This window comes from Anomalospiza imberbis, unplaced genomic scaffold, assembly GCF_031753505.1.
Source record: "Anomalospiza imberbis isolate Cuckoo-Finch-1a 21T00152 unplaced genomic scaffold, ASM3175350v1 scaffold_55, whole genome shotgun sequence".
Classification (NCBI taxonomy): Eukaryota; Metazoa; Chordata; class Aves; order Passeriformes; family Viduidae; genus Anomalospiza; species Anomalospiza imberbis.
Genome location: NW_027100162.1, coordinates 58,278 through 78,057, shown reverse-complemented (window position 1 = coordinate 78,057; position 19,780 = coordinate 58,278). Strand labels below are relative to the sequence as shown.

At 55.8% G+C, this 19,780-nt stretch overlaps 1 protein-coding gene across 1 annotated transcript in view; it reads left to right on the top strand.

Annotated features, from left to right (window-relative positions):
* Nucleotides 1–4,924: 4,924 nt before the first annotated feature.
* Nucleotides 4,925–19,780, top strand: part of LOC137467246 (serine/threonine-protein kinase pim-1-like) — a 39,956-nt gene continuing 25,100 nt past the window's right edge. Inside the window, exon 1 of the mRNA XM_068178759.1 lies at nt 4,925–4,943. Within this exon, the coding sequence (XP_068034860.1) occupies nt 4,925–4,943 (19 nt within the window). The remainder of the gene's footprint in view (nt 4,944–19,780) is intronic.

The window sequence follows — 19,780 nt, the reverse complement described above, 5'->3', positions numbered from 1 at the left end:
CTGGGGCCTCTCTGAGCCGGGAGCTCTCCCGTTGGCGGCTGCCCTCGGGGGAGCCCCGAACGACGGCGGCTCCTGGGCTGAGCCCCCCTCAGCCAGGGCTGTGGAGGGAACTGGGGGGGCTGGGACGGGGCCTGGGGGTCCTGGGGTGACCTGGGGGAGCCTCAGTGGGTCCCACCTCCCCCTGTGCCCCCTCTCCCACCCCCTTCCCATTGTTCCTCCCAAACCTCTGCTCCCCGCCGCTGGGTTTGGGGATGCTGCTACAAACACTCTGACCCACAGGGTGTCAGGTCGTGTTCTGACTCTGTCAGCAGTTTGGTTTTTTTGTTTGTTTGTATTATTGCAGTTATCTTTTGAATTTTCCTAGTAAAGAACTGTTATCCCTATTCCCATATCTTTGCCTGAGAGCCTTTTGATTTCAAAATTATAATAATTTGGAGGGAGGGGGTTTACATTTTCCATTTCCAGGAAGGCTCCTGCCTTCCTTAGCAGACACCTGTCTTTTCAAACCAAGACAGATTTTGGTGCCCAACCTGCAGCACGAGGGCATCGAGAGGAAAAGGGAATAACAGTTCTTGAGTAATCTAATTTTTGTGTGCTGCTCTGGAAACCTCGTTAAGCGACACCATGTGGTCCAGCTTACCCTGGTTTGGGTAGCAGCACATGGTTGTGGCTGTGCCAGCTCCCCCACCGACCTCCAGCCCTGGGAACCTGGAGCAAGCGGAAACCACAACTTTGCAAATGCTACCTGTGCCTGAAGCAAATGGAAAGAGAACTGGGGTGTGAAAAATAAAGCTTGTTTATTTTCAGAAAAACAGCAAAGAAAACACAGAACACATTTACATTGTAAGAATATTTGTAACAACAACTATCTATGGAACGTATATACCTAAGAACATATCCAACAAAAGTCTATGAAACGTATTTACAGAAGACAAAAAGAAGCCCTAAAACCTATAGCCTAAAGACAACAACAAACTCTACAACGTATGTACAAAAGGGTGGCATCTCTGTCCAGGATCTCCATCATCTGTGAGGGAAAGCAAGAGGCACAGTCACTTAAATCAGGCAGAGAGGGCTCTTCCATGTGCCCCCAGGCTGGCCCAGCAAGCGCAGCACAGGCTGGGGATGGCCACCAGAACCCAATGCACCGGGTCCCACATCCCTGAGCAGGGACCACCCAGCCCAGTCCCAGCCTGGCAGCAGGGGACCCGCTCTGCCTGTGGGGATCACATGCCTGTCCTGCTGCTGGTATTGGTCTTCATCCCAAGATCATGGCCTCTTCCTCATCTTTCTCATCAGTGTCCATGTCCTCAAGGTACTCTTCCATTTCCACGTCCATCTCCTCTTCCACATCTACCTCCATCTCTTCTTCACCAGTCTCTTCTCCATCCACTTCCATCTCCTCCTCTGTATCCATCTGCATGTCCACCTCCATCTCTTCCTCTCCAGTCTCTTCTCCATCCACTTCCATCTCCTCCTCTGTATCCATCTGCATGTCCACCTCCATCTCTTCCTCTCCACTCTCTTCTCCATCCACTTCCATGTCCTCCTCTGTATCAGCCTGCATGTCCACCTCCATCGCATTGTCTCCACTCTCTTCTCCATCCACTTCCATCTCCTCCTCTGTATCAATCTCCATGTCCACCTCCATCTCGTCCTCTCTCTCGGTGACAGCCTGCAGAGGTAGCAACACCTCAGAGTGGGGTCCCTGTCCCACCCCATCCCCACAGAACTCCAGCCCAGCCGGGCAGCTGGGGGGGGGTCCACCTCCATGGAATGGCACTGTACCTTCCTCAGGACAAATGTGAGCATCCTGCAGGGACGGATGACAAAATCCAGGCAACAGAGAGCTTTCAGGACTGATGGCAGTATCAGGGCGCAGGTGACGAGAAGAGTGACAGGGAGCATGGTGAAGGGTGAGCTGGCACGAGGGCTGGCACAGGGTGGGCTGACACAAGGGCCAGTGGTTGTGTTGTGCTCTTTGCTGGACGCTGGAAGTTCCTGCTGGAACATCACACCTGTGACATCACAGTGGATCTAAAGAGCATCTTGTTCCGAGCTGAGCAATCTTCCCCAGCCCATGCTGCTCACAGCCCTGTTGCCAAGGATGGGGCATCCACAGCCTGGGCCAGTGCCTCAGCAGCCTCCGTGTAAAAGAGCAGCTCCCTCAGATCCAACTTCAATCAGCCTCCTGCAGTTGAAAGCCATCCCCCCTTGTCCTGTTGCCACGGGCCCGGCTGAACACTGTCCCCGTCTTTCCTGTGGGACCCTTCCAGTCCTGCAGAGCTGCACTGAGGCCTCCCCAGTGTCTCCTGTTTCCAGGCTGAGCATCCCCAGCCCCACTTGGACGGCAGTCAGGTAGATCAGGGGGAGTCAAGGCTGAAGTCAAACAGCATCAGGAACTGAGAGGTGGAAGCTTTAGGCCCAGGTTTGCCTCTATAATAACAGTGGAGGGGAAGATGGTGGGACACTGGCTCTGTTCTAACCGCTGATTATTTTCTTTTTTTTTTTTTTTTTCTTTTCTGTCATGCTGATGCAGGTGTTGCTGTTTGCAAAGAAGCTTGGCACAATATCCATTGTCTTCTCCATTTGTGAAACACCGAGCAGAGTCTGGGCAGGCTGATGATGCAGAGCAAAACCTGCAAATACACCGGTGATCCTGAGCCTGGAGGATGCAGCTAAACCCGGCCAAAAATAATTTCTGGAAAGTCAAGCCTGGTTTACATTTTCTTGAGTTTGGCTATTCCTGAACCGGGGAAGGGGGTTTAAGGGGAGGGGGTACCACAGGGGTTCCCCTCCCCCGTTTTTGGGGGGTCTCCCATGGTGCCCCCTCCCCAAAAAGCTCCGCGGGCCCCCTGAAGTGGCTCCTGTTCCACCGGCCGGTGCCCCCTGATCCAGGACTGCCCCCGGTGAGTCTGGGGGCTCTGGGGGGATTCTGGGGGGATTTTGGCAGCATTTTTGGGCATTGGGGGACTTTGTTGGTAACTTAGGGGGAATTACTGGATTTTGGAGAGAATTACTGGCTTTGGGGGGTTATGGGACTTTGCAGGGTTTTGTGGAATTGAGGATTTCGATGATTTTTTTAGGGTTTTCTGGGGTTTTTTTGGGGGGGTTTACTGAAGTTTTTGGGAGTTTTTTTTAATTTTGGTGGGTTCCACTGGGATTTTGTGGGATTCTTTGGTGTTTTGGAGGTTTTTATTGGGATTTTGGGGGGATTTTGGGGGGTTTTAGTGGAATTTTGGGGGGCTTTGGAGTTGTCCCAGGGTGTGGGGAAGGGCTGAGAGGCACCAACATCTGGTTTAAACCCCTGAAAGTCCCAATAAACCCCATGAAATCGCAATTAAATTTCACAAATTCCCATTAAAACACCCTCGAATCCCAATAAAAGCCCACAAAATCCCAATTAAACCCCACAAATCCCCCCAAAAATGTCTCCAAAACCACATGAAGCCCCACAGAATCCTCAGGAGACCCAAAGAAATCTTGGCAACACCCAAAAAAACCCACAAAACCCCCCGCAAAATCCCCGCTAAAATTCCTAACAAACCCAAATCCCCAAAGAATCCCACTAAATGCCCCCACAATTCCAATAAAATGCCTCCAAATCCCCTAAACATTCCAATAGAACACAGAAATAATTCCAGAGGATCCCACAAAATCCCCTAAAAATCCCAGTAAAACCTTCCAAAAGTCAAAAGAAAACAGAAAAAATTTCAATTAGCTCCAAATACCCCCAGGAAAACAACTTCCCCCTCAAAGCACCAATAAAACCCCTCAAAACCAAACTCCCCAAAATTCCCCAACTGCCTCCAAACCCAGTAATTCTCCCCAAAAACCCCAACAATTCCCTGTAAACTCCCAACACAATTCCCCAAAGCCCAAAAAAGCCCCAGATGCCCAAACCCCTCCTGAGCCCTCCCTGGTCCCTCCCGGTCCCGCCCAGGCCCGTCCGGGGCCGCGGCCAAAACTGCCCGGAGCGGACGCGGAGGTCCCGGAGCGACCCCGGAGCCGATCCCGGGCTCGGCCTCGGGCTCGGCCCCTTTGGGGGATTTTGGGCCGAACCGGGCAGGTTTAGGGTGGGCTTCAGATCCCTTGCGGGGATCCCGAGCCTTTTTGGGTGGATTTTCAGCCCCTGTGGCTGATTTGAGGCCGAATCTGGTGGGGTTTAGGGGGGATTTCAGACCCCTTTGGGTGATTTTAGGTCCATATGGGTGAATCTTAATCTTGTGTGCATGATTTTAGGTCCCTTTTTTGTGATTTAGGGTCCATTTAAGTAGTTTTTTTTTGCTTCTTTGGGCAATTTTAGGTCAAACCAAGCCATTAAGGTGATTTTAGGCCAAAGCAGGTACTTTCAGGGTGGATTTTAGCTGCATTTGAGGGATTTAAGGGTGATTTTAAGCCATTTCATGTGTCTTTTAAAACATTTGAGGCAATTTTAGACCCCATTGTTTGGATTTTAGAGCCCTTTGGATACTTTTAATACCATTTGGCTGATGTCAGGCCGAACCATGTGGATGTAGGTTGCATTTGATGCCCTTTTGGGTGATTTTAAACCAAACCGGGCTTTTTTAGGACAGCGCGTCCCCTTGGCCCCGCTCCTTTCCCCTCACGGTTCAGGATCCCGGAGCAGGGGAGGAGGAGGAGGGAGGGAGGAAGAGGCGCAGCGGCAGCAGGGAGCAGCCGGAGGAGAGGAGAGAAGGAATCGCGTGGCCCTGGCACTGCCTGAGCTCGCAGCACCCCGGGAGCATCGCCCCCATCCCGCAGGTGCCCGGGGAGGGGGAGCTCGGCCCAAATATCCTGGGGCTGCCTGGGTTTGGGGTTTTTTGCAGGGGATATTTGGAGCTGGCAGGGCTCCAAAGATCAGCCGTGGTGGGCCTTAGGGGGACATCATGGGGTCTTGAAGTCGGGAGCGGCTACACCCGGTATGAGACCTGTCACTCCCAGTATGAGCCTGGTTAAGGTCTTTCAGCTCCTGCCAAAGGTCTGACAGCTCCTAGTGAAGGTCTGACAGCTTCTGCTGAAGGTGTGACACTTCCTGGTGAAGGTCTGACAGCTCCTGTGAAGGTGTGACAGCTCCTAGTGAAGGTCTGACAGCTCCTGGTGAAGTTATGAAACCTCCTAGTGAAGGTTTGACAGCTTCTGGTAAAAATCTGACAGCTCCTGCTGGAGGTCTGACAGCTCTTGCTGAAGCTGTGACAGCTCCTTCTGAAGGTGTGACGGCTCATCCTGGTGGTCTGACAGCTCCTGGTGAAGGTCTGACAGCTCCTACTGAAGGTCTGACAGCTCCTGCTGAAGGTCTGACAGCTCTTTCTGAAGGTGTGACAGCTCCTGGTGAAAGACTGAAAGCTCCTCTTGAAGGTCTGGCAGCTTCTGGTGAAGGTGTGACAGCTCCTGGTGAAGGTCTGACAGCTCCTACTGAAGGTCTGACAGCTCTTTCTGAAGGTGTGACAGCTCCTGGTGAAAGACTGAAAGCTCCTCTTGAAGGTCTGGCAGCTTCTGGTGAAGGTGTGACAGCTCCTGGTGAAGGTCTGACAGCTCCTCCTAAATTCTGACCATTCCTGCCAAAGGTCTGACAACTCCTGCTGAAGGTCTGACAGCTCCTACTGAAGGTCTGACAGCTCCTGCTGAATTTGTGACAGCTCCTAGTGAAGGTGTGACAGCTCCTGGTTAAGGTGTGACAGGTCCTGCTGAATTTGTGACAGCTCCTAGTGAAGGTGTGACAGCTCCTGGTTAAGGTGTGACAGGTCCTGCTGAAAGTGTGACAGCTCCTTCTGAAGGTCTGGCAGCTTCTGGTGAAGGTGTGACAGCTCCTGGTGAAGTTCTGACGGCTCCTGGTGAACATGTGAAAACTCCTGGTGAAGGTCTGACAGCTCCTGCTGAAGGTCTGACACCTCCTGGTGAATGTTCGACAGCTCCTGCTGAAGGTGTGACAGCTCCTGGTGAAAGTGTGACATCTCCAGGTGAATGTTTGACAGCTCCTGCTGAAGGTGTGATAGCTCCTGGTGAAAGTGTGACATCTCCAGGTGAATGTTTGACAGCTCCTGCTGAAGGTGTGACAGCTCCTGCTGGAGGTCTGACAGCTCCTTCTGATAATCTGACAGCTCCTTCTGAAGGTGTGACAGCTCCTGGTGAAGGTGGGACAACTCCTAGTGAGGTTGAGACAGCTCCTGCCGAAGTTCTGACAGCTCCTGCTGTCGGTCTGACAGGTCTTGTTTAGGTCTGATAGCTCCTCCTGAAGGTCAGAGAGCTCCTGCTGAAGGTGTGATAGCTTCTGGTGAAGGTCTGACATCTCCTGGTGAAGGCGTGACAGCCCCTGCTGGAGGTGTGACAGGTCTTGGTGAAGGTCTGACAGCTCCTGCTGAAGCTGTGACAGCTCCAGGTGAAGGTGTGACAGCTCCTAGTGAAGGTCTGACAGCTCCTGCTGAAGGTCGGAGAGCTCCTTTGAAGGTCTGACAGCTCCTGGTGAATGTCTGACAGCTTCTGGTGAAGGTCTGACAGCTCTCAGAGCGTCAAATTTACGTGGCTAGAGGGTGGTGTGCAGAAAGGAGACAGAGGAGTCCTGTAAAAGTCCCTTGATTGGCATAGAGGGAGAGCGTGCATCAGGCGTGTGTCCAACGCAGTCTCCCAATCACTTGGATCAAGTAGCCTTCTTTTCTTCTTTCCCAGCTGCATTTTCTTTCATTCCCTTTCCCCCTTGGCTGAGCTACTTGGAAGGTACTCGGGACTTCCCGATCTGCCCATCATGTCCCCCTCATTACGTGCCCTCTATAAAACACACGATCCACGATCATTTCAACTAGCTAAATCAATTGATATTTTTAGTGAGCTTTACTGATTGACATGGACTGCTCCTCAGCCAAGGCCATGCTAAACTCCTGAACTTAGGGAAGAAGAACTTTATAGGGTTGTGAGAGACGAGGTGACATTTTGCTGAAGCCAAAAGATTATTCAGCTAAAGAATGAAAGCTGTTGGTTCTATGTGTTGTTGTTTGTGGTTTGGATATGTTCTGGTTGGTTTGTTGGGTGTTGCTGGAGAGGGGCGGGGTTGAAGCCCTGACTAAAAAGGAATTCAGATGATGGGGGAGTAGACAGAAAAGCAGGTGGTCAGGAGAGAATGGAAGTGCCCCAGTACCGAGCCAATGGGAAAGGGGACAGGGACTGCCCCAGCCGGGAAATGCCCGAAAATTTTCCACTTTGTTGGAAGGTGTGTGTGTTCTGCTCTCGGGAGGGACATGCAAATTCAGCTCGGCTGAATCGGTATGAATGAACAGTTGTTGCCCTCATTTTTAAAAGTGTTAAGTTTTCTTTTATAGTTCTTTTGAAAGTTTTAAAGTTCTCATAAAACTTCCTTAGCCTTCTGATAATGTTTACATATTTCTACTAAAGTTCTCATGCACTGTTCATGTAAATAACGATTGTTTTACATTCTTCTTTGTGGGAGGAGAAAATTAATAGACTGTTAGTTTGACCAGTGTGGTTACAGAAGTGGCAATTTCATCCTCCAATCTACTGCCACTTTTAGAATTCTACATATTGCAAAGTCAGAAATAAAATTAACTCTTTTTCTCTCTTGAACTCATCAAGCTTCTGTGTACTCCTTTGGTGCCAAATAGCAACAAAGTTTCTTTTTGCTTTGAAGACTTTGTCCCCATTTAATTGTGTCAAAAAGCCTGTTCATTTCTAACAGGATTATAAATATTAAGTTCTTCACCCAGGGCAGATTTAAAGCCCAAACTCCCATGTCACGTCCCCCAGACTTCCGGAACATCGCCAGAGCTCCCCCAAACCCTCCTGTCAGCCCCTGGAAACGCCCCAGAAACCTCCCAACCCCTGTTTCAACCCCGCAGCTGTCTGTAACTCCCCCAAAGACCCCACCCCAGCTGCCCATAACTTCCCCAAAGCCCCCCCAAGCCCCATATCACATTCCCTGACCTCAAACAAACCCTTATTCTCCCCCCTGCCCCCTGCAATTTCACTCACACACGGCCATGGCCTGAGGGGACACGCTGGTGGTCTTCAGGTGGGAGCTGGCCAGGGCATCCTGACCAAAGACCTGCGGAGCTTCATCCTTTGCAGGGGAGGCTGGCAGCAGCTGCACCCCCAAAACAGCCCCTGCAGCCCCCTCAGCCATGCAGCTGCACTGCTGGATGACTGGCTCTACGTGTCTGGAGGTGCAGGGGGGGCTCTGGGCATCCTAGGGTGGGCTGGTGGGATTTTCAAGAGGCTACAGGGCCAAGGGGCCTGGAGGATCTGGAAGTGCTGGGGGAATTTGGGGAAAGGGGAGGTTGGAGGGTTTTGGAGAGCTGTGTCATGACTGGCTCCATGTGTTTGGAAGTGGGAAGGCGTATCAGGGGGTCCGGGGCAATTTCTCGGGGGGCTTTGCAGGGACTATAGTGGCTGGAGGAGCTTCAGGGCATCTTGGGGGTGTGGGAGCATTTTGGAATGAGAGGGGATACGGGAGGGCTGGGGGGCAACGTGTTCTATGTCTTTAGAAGTGGGGAGGGGACTGGGGGCTGATTTTGGAGCCTCCACTGATTACTGGGTGCCCCCCTCCAGCAAAGGGCCAAGGCTGTTTTCTCCTCCCATCTGGGAGGGGGGGTGAGCTTTGAGGATCCCATCTTCAGTCGGGGGGGTCCCTTTGTCACTGAAACTGTGTGAAAATGAAACATCTCCAACAGCAAATTCAGGGTTAGAGAATCAAAGGCGTTACTTTATACTGGTCAGGACGTGCAACAGAAATCATTGCATCTACACATTGCCCGGGTGTGCAGCCAGCAACACACGGGCAGGAGGACACAGATGGCGCTTCCTGGCTGGGAGAGGGCTTGTGGCCATCTCCAGGCACCGGTCTGACAGGGATCCCCGCAGCTCCGGCCCTGCACAGCCACTCTGTCGCCAGCACAAAGGCTTCAGCAGAACCAGCAAAGGCCAAGGGGCTACTTTTCCCTTCCCCACTGCTGGCCTGGGCCGCTTGCTGAGCACAAGGACCCGTTTTCCCCTCTACCCCTGTGCTCTGCAGACCCTGGGCAGCAAATGAAAGATCCTGGGAGTCTGTCTATTACAACATATCCTACATTTATATGCTAAGGAAAAAGGAAAATAAGGAAAGAACAATGTTGAACAAATGAAACATTGCTTCTGGCTCAGGTGGCCCCAGCAGACAGAGCTTCTGGGATCAGCTCTCTGCAGAGCTCCAGCAGTGCAGCCAGCCGAGCCCTGAGAGACGAGGCCGTGTCCTCCATGCCCTGTGGAGCTGATCACGCAGGCTGTCGAAGATGGAATATCGAGCTCTCTCTACTGCCTGGAGGACGTACAGTGTTTGAATTGCCAGGCTTCCGACGGCGACGCTGATGTCATCTGCCATGCCTTCAAGGGCTGAAAGAGAGAGGAACAGAGCCATGGTCAGTTCCCGGATCTGAGGGGACCCGAGGAGACCCCCGTTCCAGGGCCGTGCCAGCCGGCTCTAGCCATGGCCAGCAGGGAGCAGGGACCAACAGGATCAGCCCGAAGCTGCTGGCCACGAATCCCCCAGGTGGCCCTGACGTCTCTGTGTGCTCTGCCCACACCGCCCCTCGTCCGCACAGGGAGCAGAGCCCTCGGCAGCCGGGGCAGGGCTTGCAGCTCCCCCGCCAGCCCCCGCTGACAGCCCGCTGCCCTCACTCACCCTCACAGATGAGCTGGAGCTCTTCCTTCTTCCCCCTGAGGTGCTGCCCGGCCATCCCTGTGAACACAGAGCCTGTCACGGCCCAGCGGCACAGCTCCCTGCCAGCGGCGCTGCCAGCCCTGTGGCCACACGGCCTCCTGGCCCGGCAGGGCTCAGCCCGGGCCCTTGCCGCACGCTGCCGGCCCAGGGCACGGCTGCGAGAGGGCGGCAGCAGCGCCGAGGCCAGGCGGGGCTCCACGGCGCCGGGCCCGGATGGCGCTGCCGGGGCAGCAGCCGGGGCTGGGGCCGAGCTGCGGCGGGGCGGGGAGGGAAGGGGAGCCCGGGCTCACGGCTCACCGATGAACCTGATGGCCTCCTCTCGCAGGGACTGCTGCGGGCTGTCCAGGTACTGCAGGGCCCGGCGCAGGTGCTCGGCCGCTCGGCTCCTGTCGTCGGCCAGCTGCAGAGAGCGGCAGGAGGGAAGGGTTGGCGCGGGCTCAGCCCCTGTGCCGGGCGCTCCCTGCGCCCAGCCCCGGCCTCCCCTGCCCGCACAGCCCTGAGGCGCGGCCAGCAGCCGCGGGCGCCGGGCTCTGGAGGGGGCAGAGGGGCGGCTGCTGCCCCGGGAGCCGCGGCGCCGCCCCGCCCCGCGGCCCCGCCGGGCCGGGGCTCCATCGGCCCCGGCTCGGGCCCACGGGAGCCTGGAGAAGAGCCCGCGCAGCCTCTGGGTGCAGCAGCGGGCAGGGGCACAGCTGCCAGCCCACACACTGAGCACCGCGCTCAGGGGGCTTCTCCAGCCTGAGGCTGGCACTTCCAGGCCGTCCTTACCAGGCACTCGGTGAACTTCCACAGCTTCTTGTTCTTCACCAGTTTTTGAAGATCCCTCCTCTTCAGGAACTCAGCCACACAAAGCAGCGTTTCCTGAGAAACCTGGAGAGCAGCAGAGATGCGGAGATGGCCCCACAGCCCAGGGCGCAGGACCTGTGTCCCTGTGTCCCTGTGCCAAGGCCTGGAGGAGGCTGCAGCCCACGAGGCGCTAGGGCAGGAGGCAGCTGAGCCCCCTCCCAGGGGGACAGCAGCAGCCCATGAGTCCTCACCTGTGCCACATGCTGATTCTCATCATGGCAGTGGAAGAAGAGTGGCAGCAGGCTCTGGCGCACGTGTGTCTTCAGGGCCTTTTCTTCCTTTTCCAGTGGAAGAGACATCAATGTTTGGAAGAGCAGTATGGAGAGCAGCTGCACATGGCTATTGTCCTGTATGAAAGGAAGAAAAAAAGACCTCAGCATCGGCTGCACGGGGCTCAGCTTGGCTCAGGCCTGCAAATCCACAGGGCACAAAGTGTCCAGGCAGCAGTCAGTGGCCGTGGCTGGGGGCAGCGAGCCTTACGTGGTCAAAGAGTGGCAGGAGCGCCTCAACCAGCTGCAGTGCGATGGGGCTGGGTATCAGCATGGCCTTGTCCCAGAAGATAAAGCTGAGGAGCCTGACTGTCATGCTGACTATCTCTCCATCTGCGTCCCACAGGAGCTCCACAAGACTTTCAGTCAGGCTCCACATTTTTTCGCTCTGTGCAGAACACAAGTTTGTGAAACGCCATCCTGCTGCCGCAGGGCCTAGGGGCCAAAGGGCTGTTCCGAAGCACTTGGGCAGTTGAACCAGGAGGCAGGAGAGCTGGGAGCAGCTGCCCCAGCGCCCAAAGCCCAGCCAAGCCCAAGCGACTGCATTCCCAAGCGCAGCCTCAGCCGCTGCCCCCTTCTCACCATCAAGGGATCATCGATGAGCACAAGAAGGGCCCTGAGCGCCAGGCGACGCCTCTCCCTGCACTCGCTCCGCAGGTGCCTTGACAAGATTTGCAGGATTCTCTTAGCACCGCGTTCACTCAAGTTCAGGCACTCAAGAACCTGAAAGGCACAGGGCAGTGACAGGGGACCTGGCCGGCAAGAGCCCGGAACAGCACAGGGCTGGGCCCAGGCAGCAGCGCAGGGCGCGGGCACCGTCCCAGGCAGTTGCGGCTACGAGAGGGCAGAGAGCTGGGAGGCAGCTGAGCGAGGCAGCGCTGGCCATCAGGCTCACCTCCACAAGGAACGCCAGGGCGGGCAGTTCCCAGCGTGGCTCCTGTGTGCTGAGCAGCCGGAGCAGGTCGCGAGCGATCCTTGAGCACAAGGGGATGGAGACACAGGACATCTCCCTGGCAGGAGAAAAAGAAACCAAGACTTTGGGCCGGGGGACAAACCTCTCCCAGGACTGACTCACAGAGGTCTGGCCTTTCCCCAGCATCCTGTAAGGGCCCTGGGCTATTTGGGAGGTGGCTCCTTGTGGGCCCCCTCCTCTCCCAGCCTTTTCCAGTCGGCTTGGCTGTTCCTCGGTGACAAGGCCCTCTGGCCCACGACCACGGGGACTGTGTGGGGCACCCTGGGCACTGAGCACAAATGTCAGAGGCAGTGGGGAGAAGGGGGTCTCACCTGGCCAGCAGACCCACGGCATAGTGGTGGGTGTCAGCACACAGCAGCGTGTCCCAGCCACACTTGCGTTCTATTGCCACCACCACATCCTCGTGCTGCATTTGGCAGAGCAGGGACTTCAGGGTCCGCACTGCAAACCTGCATGCAGAGCAAAGCCCAGGTCATGCTGGGAGCACTGGCTCCTGCCCTGGGCACCTGGCAGGGACAGGAGGACTGGCATGGAGCACCTGTTGGGGTTGGTGGCAAGGCCGTATTGCTGCTGGCATCCCTTCCAGAAGGTATCGACCTCCGCTGGCACATCCAACGTGCTGAAGAACACTTGGAAGAGCAGATGCACAAAGAGGCGGGGGAAATACACGGTCACTACATGTGGGACACAGGGCATCTGGAGGATCTTCCACATCACCACAGTTGCCTGCAAAGGACAGAGCAGCCCGAGACAGTGCTCAGTGCCGAGGTGTCCGTGTGGCAGGGCCCGAGCATGGGAGGGAGAGGCCCGGAGAGACACAGGGGGAGCACCGGGCCTGGTGGCCCTGAAGCTGCCCCGAGGCCAGGTTTCAGCCCAGCGCCTGAGGCAGGGAGATGCAGTGGGGGAAGGAGGATGCAGAGCTGCTGGACAGGTGGCCTTGGGGCCAGCAAAGGCCAGTGTCAGAAACTCACAGCCAGGACAAAGACACCCGTTTTGTCCCCATCGGAGGTGCACGTGCTGTGCTCTGGCCAGCTCCCCAGCACATCGAGGAGTATCAGCTGCGCCGGCTCCGCAGTCCTGGGCGAGCACATGATGCTCTTCCACATGGTCAAAGCAGCTCTGTGGGGTCAGAGCTCTGTCTCAGAGGAGTCTGGGACACAGCACCGTGGCCTGGGCGGCAGCGGGGAGCTGAGCTGGCTGCCAGCCCTGCCTCTGCCCACTGCCCCTCGCCAGCAGCACCCAGACAGCCCAGCCCTGTGGGGACAGGTCCCTGAGGGCCAGCGAGGAAGCATGGCAGAAGGCTCGGGGGCTGACGTGCCAGGGCTGGCAAAGGGAGCAGCCAGAGGGCCCTGGAACTCTCTGTTGGTCAGACACCTGGGACAGGCTGTATAGGCTGATGGGCTGGGGAGCCCTGAGCCCTCTGGGCAGGTGGGCCCCATACCTGTCACAGGATGGGGCCACACGCAGGAGCGTCATTACTACGTCAGCAGGCTGCTCTTTGGTGAGATCCAGCAGGGCCCTGTTCAGCCTGTGCTCAGCAAACTGATTGTCCATGAGCCACTGGTGGATGTACCTCACCATGGCAGGCACCTGGAGAAGGCACGGGGAGACTTGGAAAGCTGCCAGAGGGAGGAATGTCCCCAGCTTCCCCAGAGAAGTGCTTCCCTTGCCACCCCACTGCCATGGCCCTCAAAGCCAGGGATGTTCCACAGAATGCTCCAAGCGCGGTGCTCGGCTGAGCAGTGACAGCAGGCCCAGCCCAGGTGGGGATGGCTGCAGGTACCTGCGCTGTTCTGCGGAAGAGGCCACGGGTGCGTTCCTGCTCTTGTGTGCGCTGCACGGCTGCATCTGGCAAAGAGCGAGCGCAGCCTGAGCTGAGGGGCTGCGGGCGAGGCCGGAGAACACAGCCCAGCCCTGCGCTCCCCAGGTAGGAACAGCCCCGGGATGTCCCAAGGGATGGAGCACGGCTCTGGGGTGTCTGTCCTGGCCCCTATTCCGTCCTGTCCATGGGCATGTCCCCAGGGGATGGGATGGGATGGGATGGGATGGGATGGGATGGGATGGGATGGGATGGGATGGGATGCAATGGGATGCAATAGGATGCAATGGGATGGGATGTGGCCAAGCTGGCTGCAGCCACCAGCCCTGCAGCCCAGCAGCCCAGCTCTGCCACTCACCCTCCTGCAGAGGCTTGAACCGCACCACCTCTTCAGTCTCCTGTGCTGGGCCAGCTCCAGGGCCTTCTTCCTCTTCCTCCACCCAGGCCAGCTTGGGCACTCTCGGGGATCTCTGCTCCATGTCAGTGACTGGATTTGTGACGACTCACAGGAGAGATGTCTCAGAAATCTCCGAGTCAGCAAGGCCTGCAGTCGTGCCTGGAAGGCACCTTCAAGAGAGAAGCCTCAGGAAGGCTACAGGACAGCAAGTCCTGCACTCTGGTCTCGAGGGCTCCTTGCCACAAGGACAGGAGACTCCTGTCAAGGATTGTGGTCTGGCCTCGAGGGCACCGGTGGCAGGGATGGGAGATGCCTCTGGGGCACCAAGTCCCACGGTCTGCCCTCGAGGACACCTGCAGAAGAGAAGCCTTGGGAAGGCCACGGGTCACCAAGTCCTGTGGTCTGGCCTCGAGGTCAGCTGCAGGAATAGCACCTCGGAAAAGCTCTGGGTCAGACACGAACAAGTGTGCTGTGCGGGGGCTCCTCACGGCACCGCTCTGTCCCGTCCTGTCCCGTCGCGTGCTCCGAGCACTGTGGTGTGGCCTTGTCACCACCAGCTCCTATGTCACCCCGTGTCACAAAGGGCCCTTGGACACGCTGTCCCGTTCCATGCCACGGTGACCATGCTGCACCATGTCACAAAGGGCCCCTGCACACACTGCCCCCTGCCCTGGGACCACCCCCAGCCCACCCAAAGTGGCTCAGGTTGGAAGGAATCCCTCACCCCAAGTGTCTAAGACACCCCGACAGGATCTTTAGGAACGGCTCAAACCATCAGCAAACGCTGCCCTGCTCTGCGGGCTCAGGGCAGCAGAAGGAGGCCCCAGGGCTGCCGACGCAGCTGCGCTGGGAAGGGCATGGGGCCTTCCACAGAAGCTGGCACGGCCTCCTTGGGACACGTCCTGGCTGGTGGCCATCCTAAGCGTGGCCGTGTGACACAGACGAGGAACGTGTGGGCCAGGGCAGGAATGCTGCTCTGACCCCTTGCGCCCGGGGAGCGCTGACATCAGCAGATGTGGCAGGGTCCCTGCCCAAGCAGACCTGCCACCCCCGAGCCCTGGCAGCACCAGTGCCTGTCTCCTGCCCCAGAGACCTGTGCCCGTGGGGGGCTTCTGTGCCAGAGGGAGCCAAAGCCCACGTGCATTGGGGGCTGCACTCCTGCCTGCAGGGGCTGTTGGCAGGAGCACCTGGAGCAACTGCTGGCAACACTTGGGTCTCTGTCAGAAGCTCTTACTCCATGCTGAAATTATCTTCTCATTGAAGTTATTGCCTTCAGCACAAAACCACCTCAGCGGCGAAGGCACAAAAGAATCTGGCAAGTAAGAATCCTCAATTCAGGAATGCTTTACTTCCCATTGCTCGACTCAAGTAGTTCCAAAAAGTTGCAAACTTCCCAAATTAATTGGGATGGCCTGAGGAGGTGAAGATTTGTAATTTTGCTTCCCATCTCAAAGCAGCAACTCATTTGCCTTAACTTCATCCACTGAGGGTCACTTTACAGAACATAACACTACACAAAAAAAGGGCAAAAAACAAGGGCCATGCTTTGGTTTTCTAGGAAGGGATGATAATATCCTAATTCTCTTAAGGAATAAAAGCTCTCAAGAAATGAGAGTCCACTCAGTGGTACAAAAGTAGCCCAAAGAAATGAGTAGATTACAAAAGGGCTAATCCTCCCCCTGGTACAGATTTCTAAGTGGCCAGTAAAGTACAGCTCTCCCCTCTTGTTCCCTGCAGGAGAATCAGGACCATGAAGAGGAAAAGTCACAGATATTCTTTCTGCCCTCCCTAACCAAAACTGTGCCAAAGCACAGATGCTGCCTTCAATCTGACTCAAATTCCAGCCTAGACCTCTCACCTTCCAGACAACTCCTTCTCCAACACCCCCCCAACACCAACCCCCCCAGACTCCCACACAGAAGCCCTCAACACCCCGCCAGGAGCCCCAGCTGTCCCCATCCCTCCGCAGAGCTTTCCCACCCTCCAGCAAACGCCCTGGTTCCCTGCAGGTGCCGTGGGATGGCACTCAGGAGGATCTGCTCCAGGGCCTTCCCCTGGAGCACGCTCAGGCTGCCAGGCCTATGGATCCTGGATCATCCTTCCCACCGAGCCTTCCCGTGCACGGCTGTTCCATTTGCACCTTTGCGCTCAGCTCGGACTTCTCCACTTCACCAGGAGTGCTGGGAAAGGATGGAGAGCAGCCGGGCAAGCTCTTTCTCCAGCTCCCTCTTTACCCTTGGGGAGGGAGAACATTCCACAGGAAAGCAACTGGTGCCACAAGGAGCGGGTGGCCTCAGGCACCTTTGGGGATGGAACAAGGCCTTTGTTTGACATAAGTAAGCACAAGCAATGCACATGAGTAAACAAGTAATTAGCACAGACATACCTAAGTACTTAGCACCAGTTAGCATAAGAAGAACCTGGTGGCCTAACTTGACATAAGAGTGACCTGACAAAAAGCTTTAGACATAGTCTACCAGAAGAACTAAGGGCAAGTGTGGAATCAGCCCTGTGCAGGGAAGCTGTGATGAAGACTTTGTGCTGCTTTGGGGCATCGAGACCGCTCCTGGCCAGCGCCTGGAAATCAGCTTCAAGTTTGGGAATCAGACACCATGTATTTCTAACCCCCTGCCTATCAAATCACCACAGCCGTGTAAAGAAGGACGGTATGTTTGATACATTCCTACATCAACCCACTGAAATTTATATGTGGCAGAGAAACATTTTAGTGGGTGCAGACCCCTGCCCTCCCGCCAGGTCAATAAAAGGGCTTTTGGTAGACCATACATTTGGCTGCCGATTTGTTTGAACGAGGGAGACCCCTCAGGACTGCTGTATCCTGAGGGAACACCATTGGCCTTGGCCTGTAGGCACCTGCACAAGCTTAAAATCAGCTGCCTCAGCTTCCAGGACCTCTCTTGGCCAGCATCCTGACGTGGATGCAGGACTGCTGTGAGGCACTGCTGGGACCCAGCGGGACAGGACCGGCTGTCTCGTGTCCACGCAGCACCCCTCACACAGCCAGGGCCATCCCAAAACCAGACAAACACTCACTTGTCAGCAGAGGGGAGCAAGGAGCACTGGGCTCCTCTCAGGGTATCTCAGCTGGGCTGGCTCCACAACATGCCCCCACTCTCAGGCCTGCTGATGCCCAGCTGCCAGAAATGCCTACCTTGTTCTCTCCAGGATGTACAGGGAGAGCCAATGAGCAGGACGCCTTGGGAGGCAAACCTTCCCAGCCTTTTCTGAGGCCAGGGACACACCAAGATCAGCCAAGACTCTCCACGCTGCCTGGCCCACACAGCCCAGCTCTGTGCTGGCCCTGGGCCACAGCAGCTTCCACTAAGCAAGAGGCAAATGCACATTGCCAAGAGTTGAAACACAGCAGACAGGGAAGAGGTGAAAAGTGTGTGTGTAAAGGCCTTTTAATTCACAGCTCTCAGAGAGAGCTCTGGGGCTCACGGCTGGACAGAGATGCTCCTGCTCATGCCTCTGTCCAAAGGGGGAACACACCCTGCTGCAGGTGCTTGGGTTGGTCTCTGCAGGTCACGGCAGATGCCAAACCCGCTCTTCACAGCCTTCTCCCTTCCCTTGCCACTCTGCCACAGAGAGCCAAAGGGGGACCCTTGCACCTACCTCACTGGGAGCTCCCTGGGAAGCACTTTCCTTGAGAAGCAAGCCCTTTTCCTCCAAAGGCATTTCCCCAAATGAAGCTTTCTTGGGCAACACCAACACACTCTTAAGAAAAGCTGGAAAGGCTTAATGACTTCAGGTCCTTTCAGGACAGGCACTCCAGCTGTAGCTCATATTCTCCCAAGTGTGTTTCCAGGTGGAGGTTCAGAGGGGCAGCCCCAGGCCCTCTACAAACACAAGCTGCCCGCTGCCTCTTCACCTGCCTCAACTCCTGCCTGCGGTCACGGCACCAAAACCAGGCTGTTCCAGCCAGAGCCCAGAGTCCTGTTCCCGCAGGAAGCTGTTGCCAGCACCTTCCAGGACTCTCCGCTGTGCATGCAGAGCTTTTCATGCCCGCTCCCAACAGGCTTTGGAAGGCAGAGCACAACCTGGCTGGCTCTGCCACCAGCACAGCCCAAACACTGGTGGAGGAAGAAGTAGCAGGGGTTGTTTTGCGGCCATGCCCAAGAGAAACTGGAAGGGTGCCCTCCCTCTGGTCTCACTTGGTTGGCTTTCTGACTGGCTCTGAGCCTGGGGCTGCCATTGCTCAGTTGTGGGGACCAGAACCACACCCGGGATCCCGGCACTGCCTGACCGTGCTCCAGGCACTCTGTGCAGAGATAAACAGTGTGTATCAAGCTTAAAAGGGGCCTTGACCAAAAGGGCTGCTGGTAAGCTGCTCAGAGACATCTGGTGCACAGCTCAGTCCCTGTGTGAGTAAAGGTTTGGGGCTTGCAAGCAGTCGCCAACCAAGCATGGCCGGAGGGAGGGGGAAGGGTCCATTTGCCAATAGAGCGGCAGGAGGAAGGGATATTTACTGTTCAATTCTGTGACCACTAGTGATCCTGGGGGTGGGTCAAGTGAATCTGGACCTTAATGCTGTGATTCTACTTACTGCTATTGTGCGCTTGTGGTGTCTGGACATTGTGGTTAATGTAGGTGGGTTTTTGTGATTGTGTGAGTGAGTGCCTTTGTGGGCTCAGTTATACGAAGGAGGGGGCGAGTGAGTGAGTGTACCCATGGTGCGGGGCGGGGAGGCTCTGCCCACTAGTGAGGCGGCCAAGTGAGGCCCAGGGTGCCGGCTGGGAGGCTGTGTGGGCAGATAGCGTCCTGCGGGGAGGCAGCTGGGGAGAAGCAGAGCAAGCAAAGAAGTGTGGGTGAGGACACGTGGCATGTTTGAATGTGTTTGTGTAGATTGTGCATGTTTTAACTGTGGCTAGACGAACTGAGAGGATTCCACTGCCTCAGTGGTTCGGGTTTGACCCCTGGGAGTTTGTAAATCCAGTGAATCACTGGATAGATAAAGGGGATGAATGGGTTTATTTAGAGGGACTTTATTGGACCTCAGCTAATGGTAACATAAAGGTAATTTACATCGTTTCTCTAGATTGGAAGCAACCCACTGTGGAGAATTTAGAAATTCACGAAGGAGTAAGTGGAATAGCCTGCCTTTGTGGGCAATTCTTGGGAGCCTTGGGCACCTCGAGAGACTGGCACCCTCCATGGGCACTATTGCAGTGCGGAGTTTGTGAGAAGCGTTGGTATTGCTGTTCAGCAGGCGGCGGGGCATATGCTCTGAGTGTGGATGGATGTTTCCTAATTGAGCCCATTTTGAACCTCAGATTTTAAAGCTTGTGTGTGGAAAATCACATCTGGTACCTGTAACCTGGGGTTGCACGTGGGAGGAGAATTGGGAAAGGACTGTGAGGCTTTGTGAAGAGAGTTTTGGGTGGAAGTGAGAAGGAGAAGGAGATAATGGGAACGCACCAGAGCAAAGAAGTTACCCCGAGCTAGCTCTTTAGGGTGTATCTTAACCCACTGGAAAGAAGTCACCAGTAGGGGGGGATTGGAGAACAAGATTTAATCCAACACTGCATGCGGTGGTGGCCATTATACAGGCTGGAAGATTGAGCCAAGTGGCCACCGGCAGGAACTTTAGATTGTAATACCTTGTTGCAGTTAATGCGGTTTTTAAGACAGGAAGGAAGTAGGATGAGGTCTCTTATGCTGATATGTTTCTTGCCTTACGAAATCATCTGGAATGGGAGAGGCACTGTGGGCTCAGCGCTCCCTCAGACCCACTGGTGTTAGCCCTTGAGAAGGA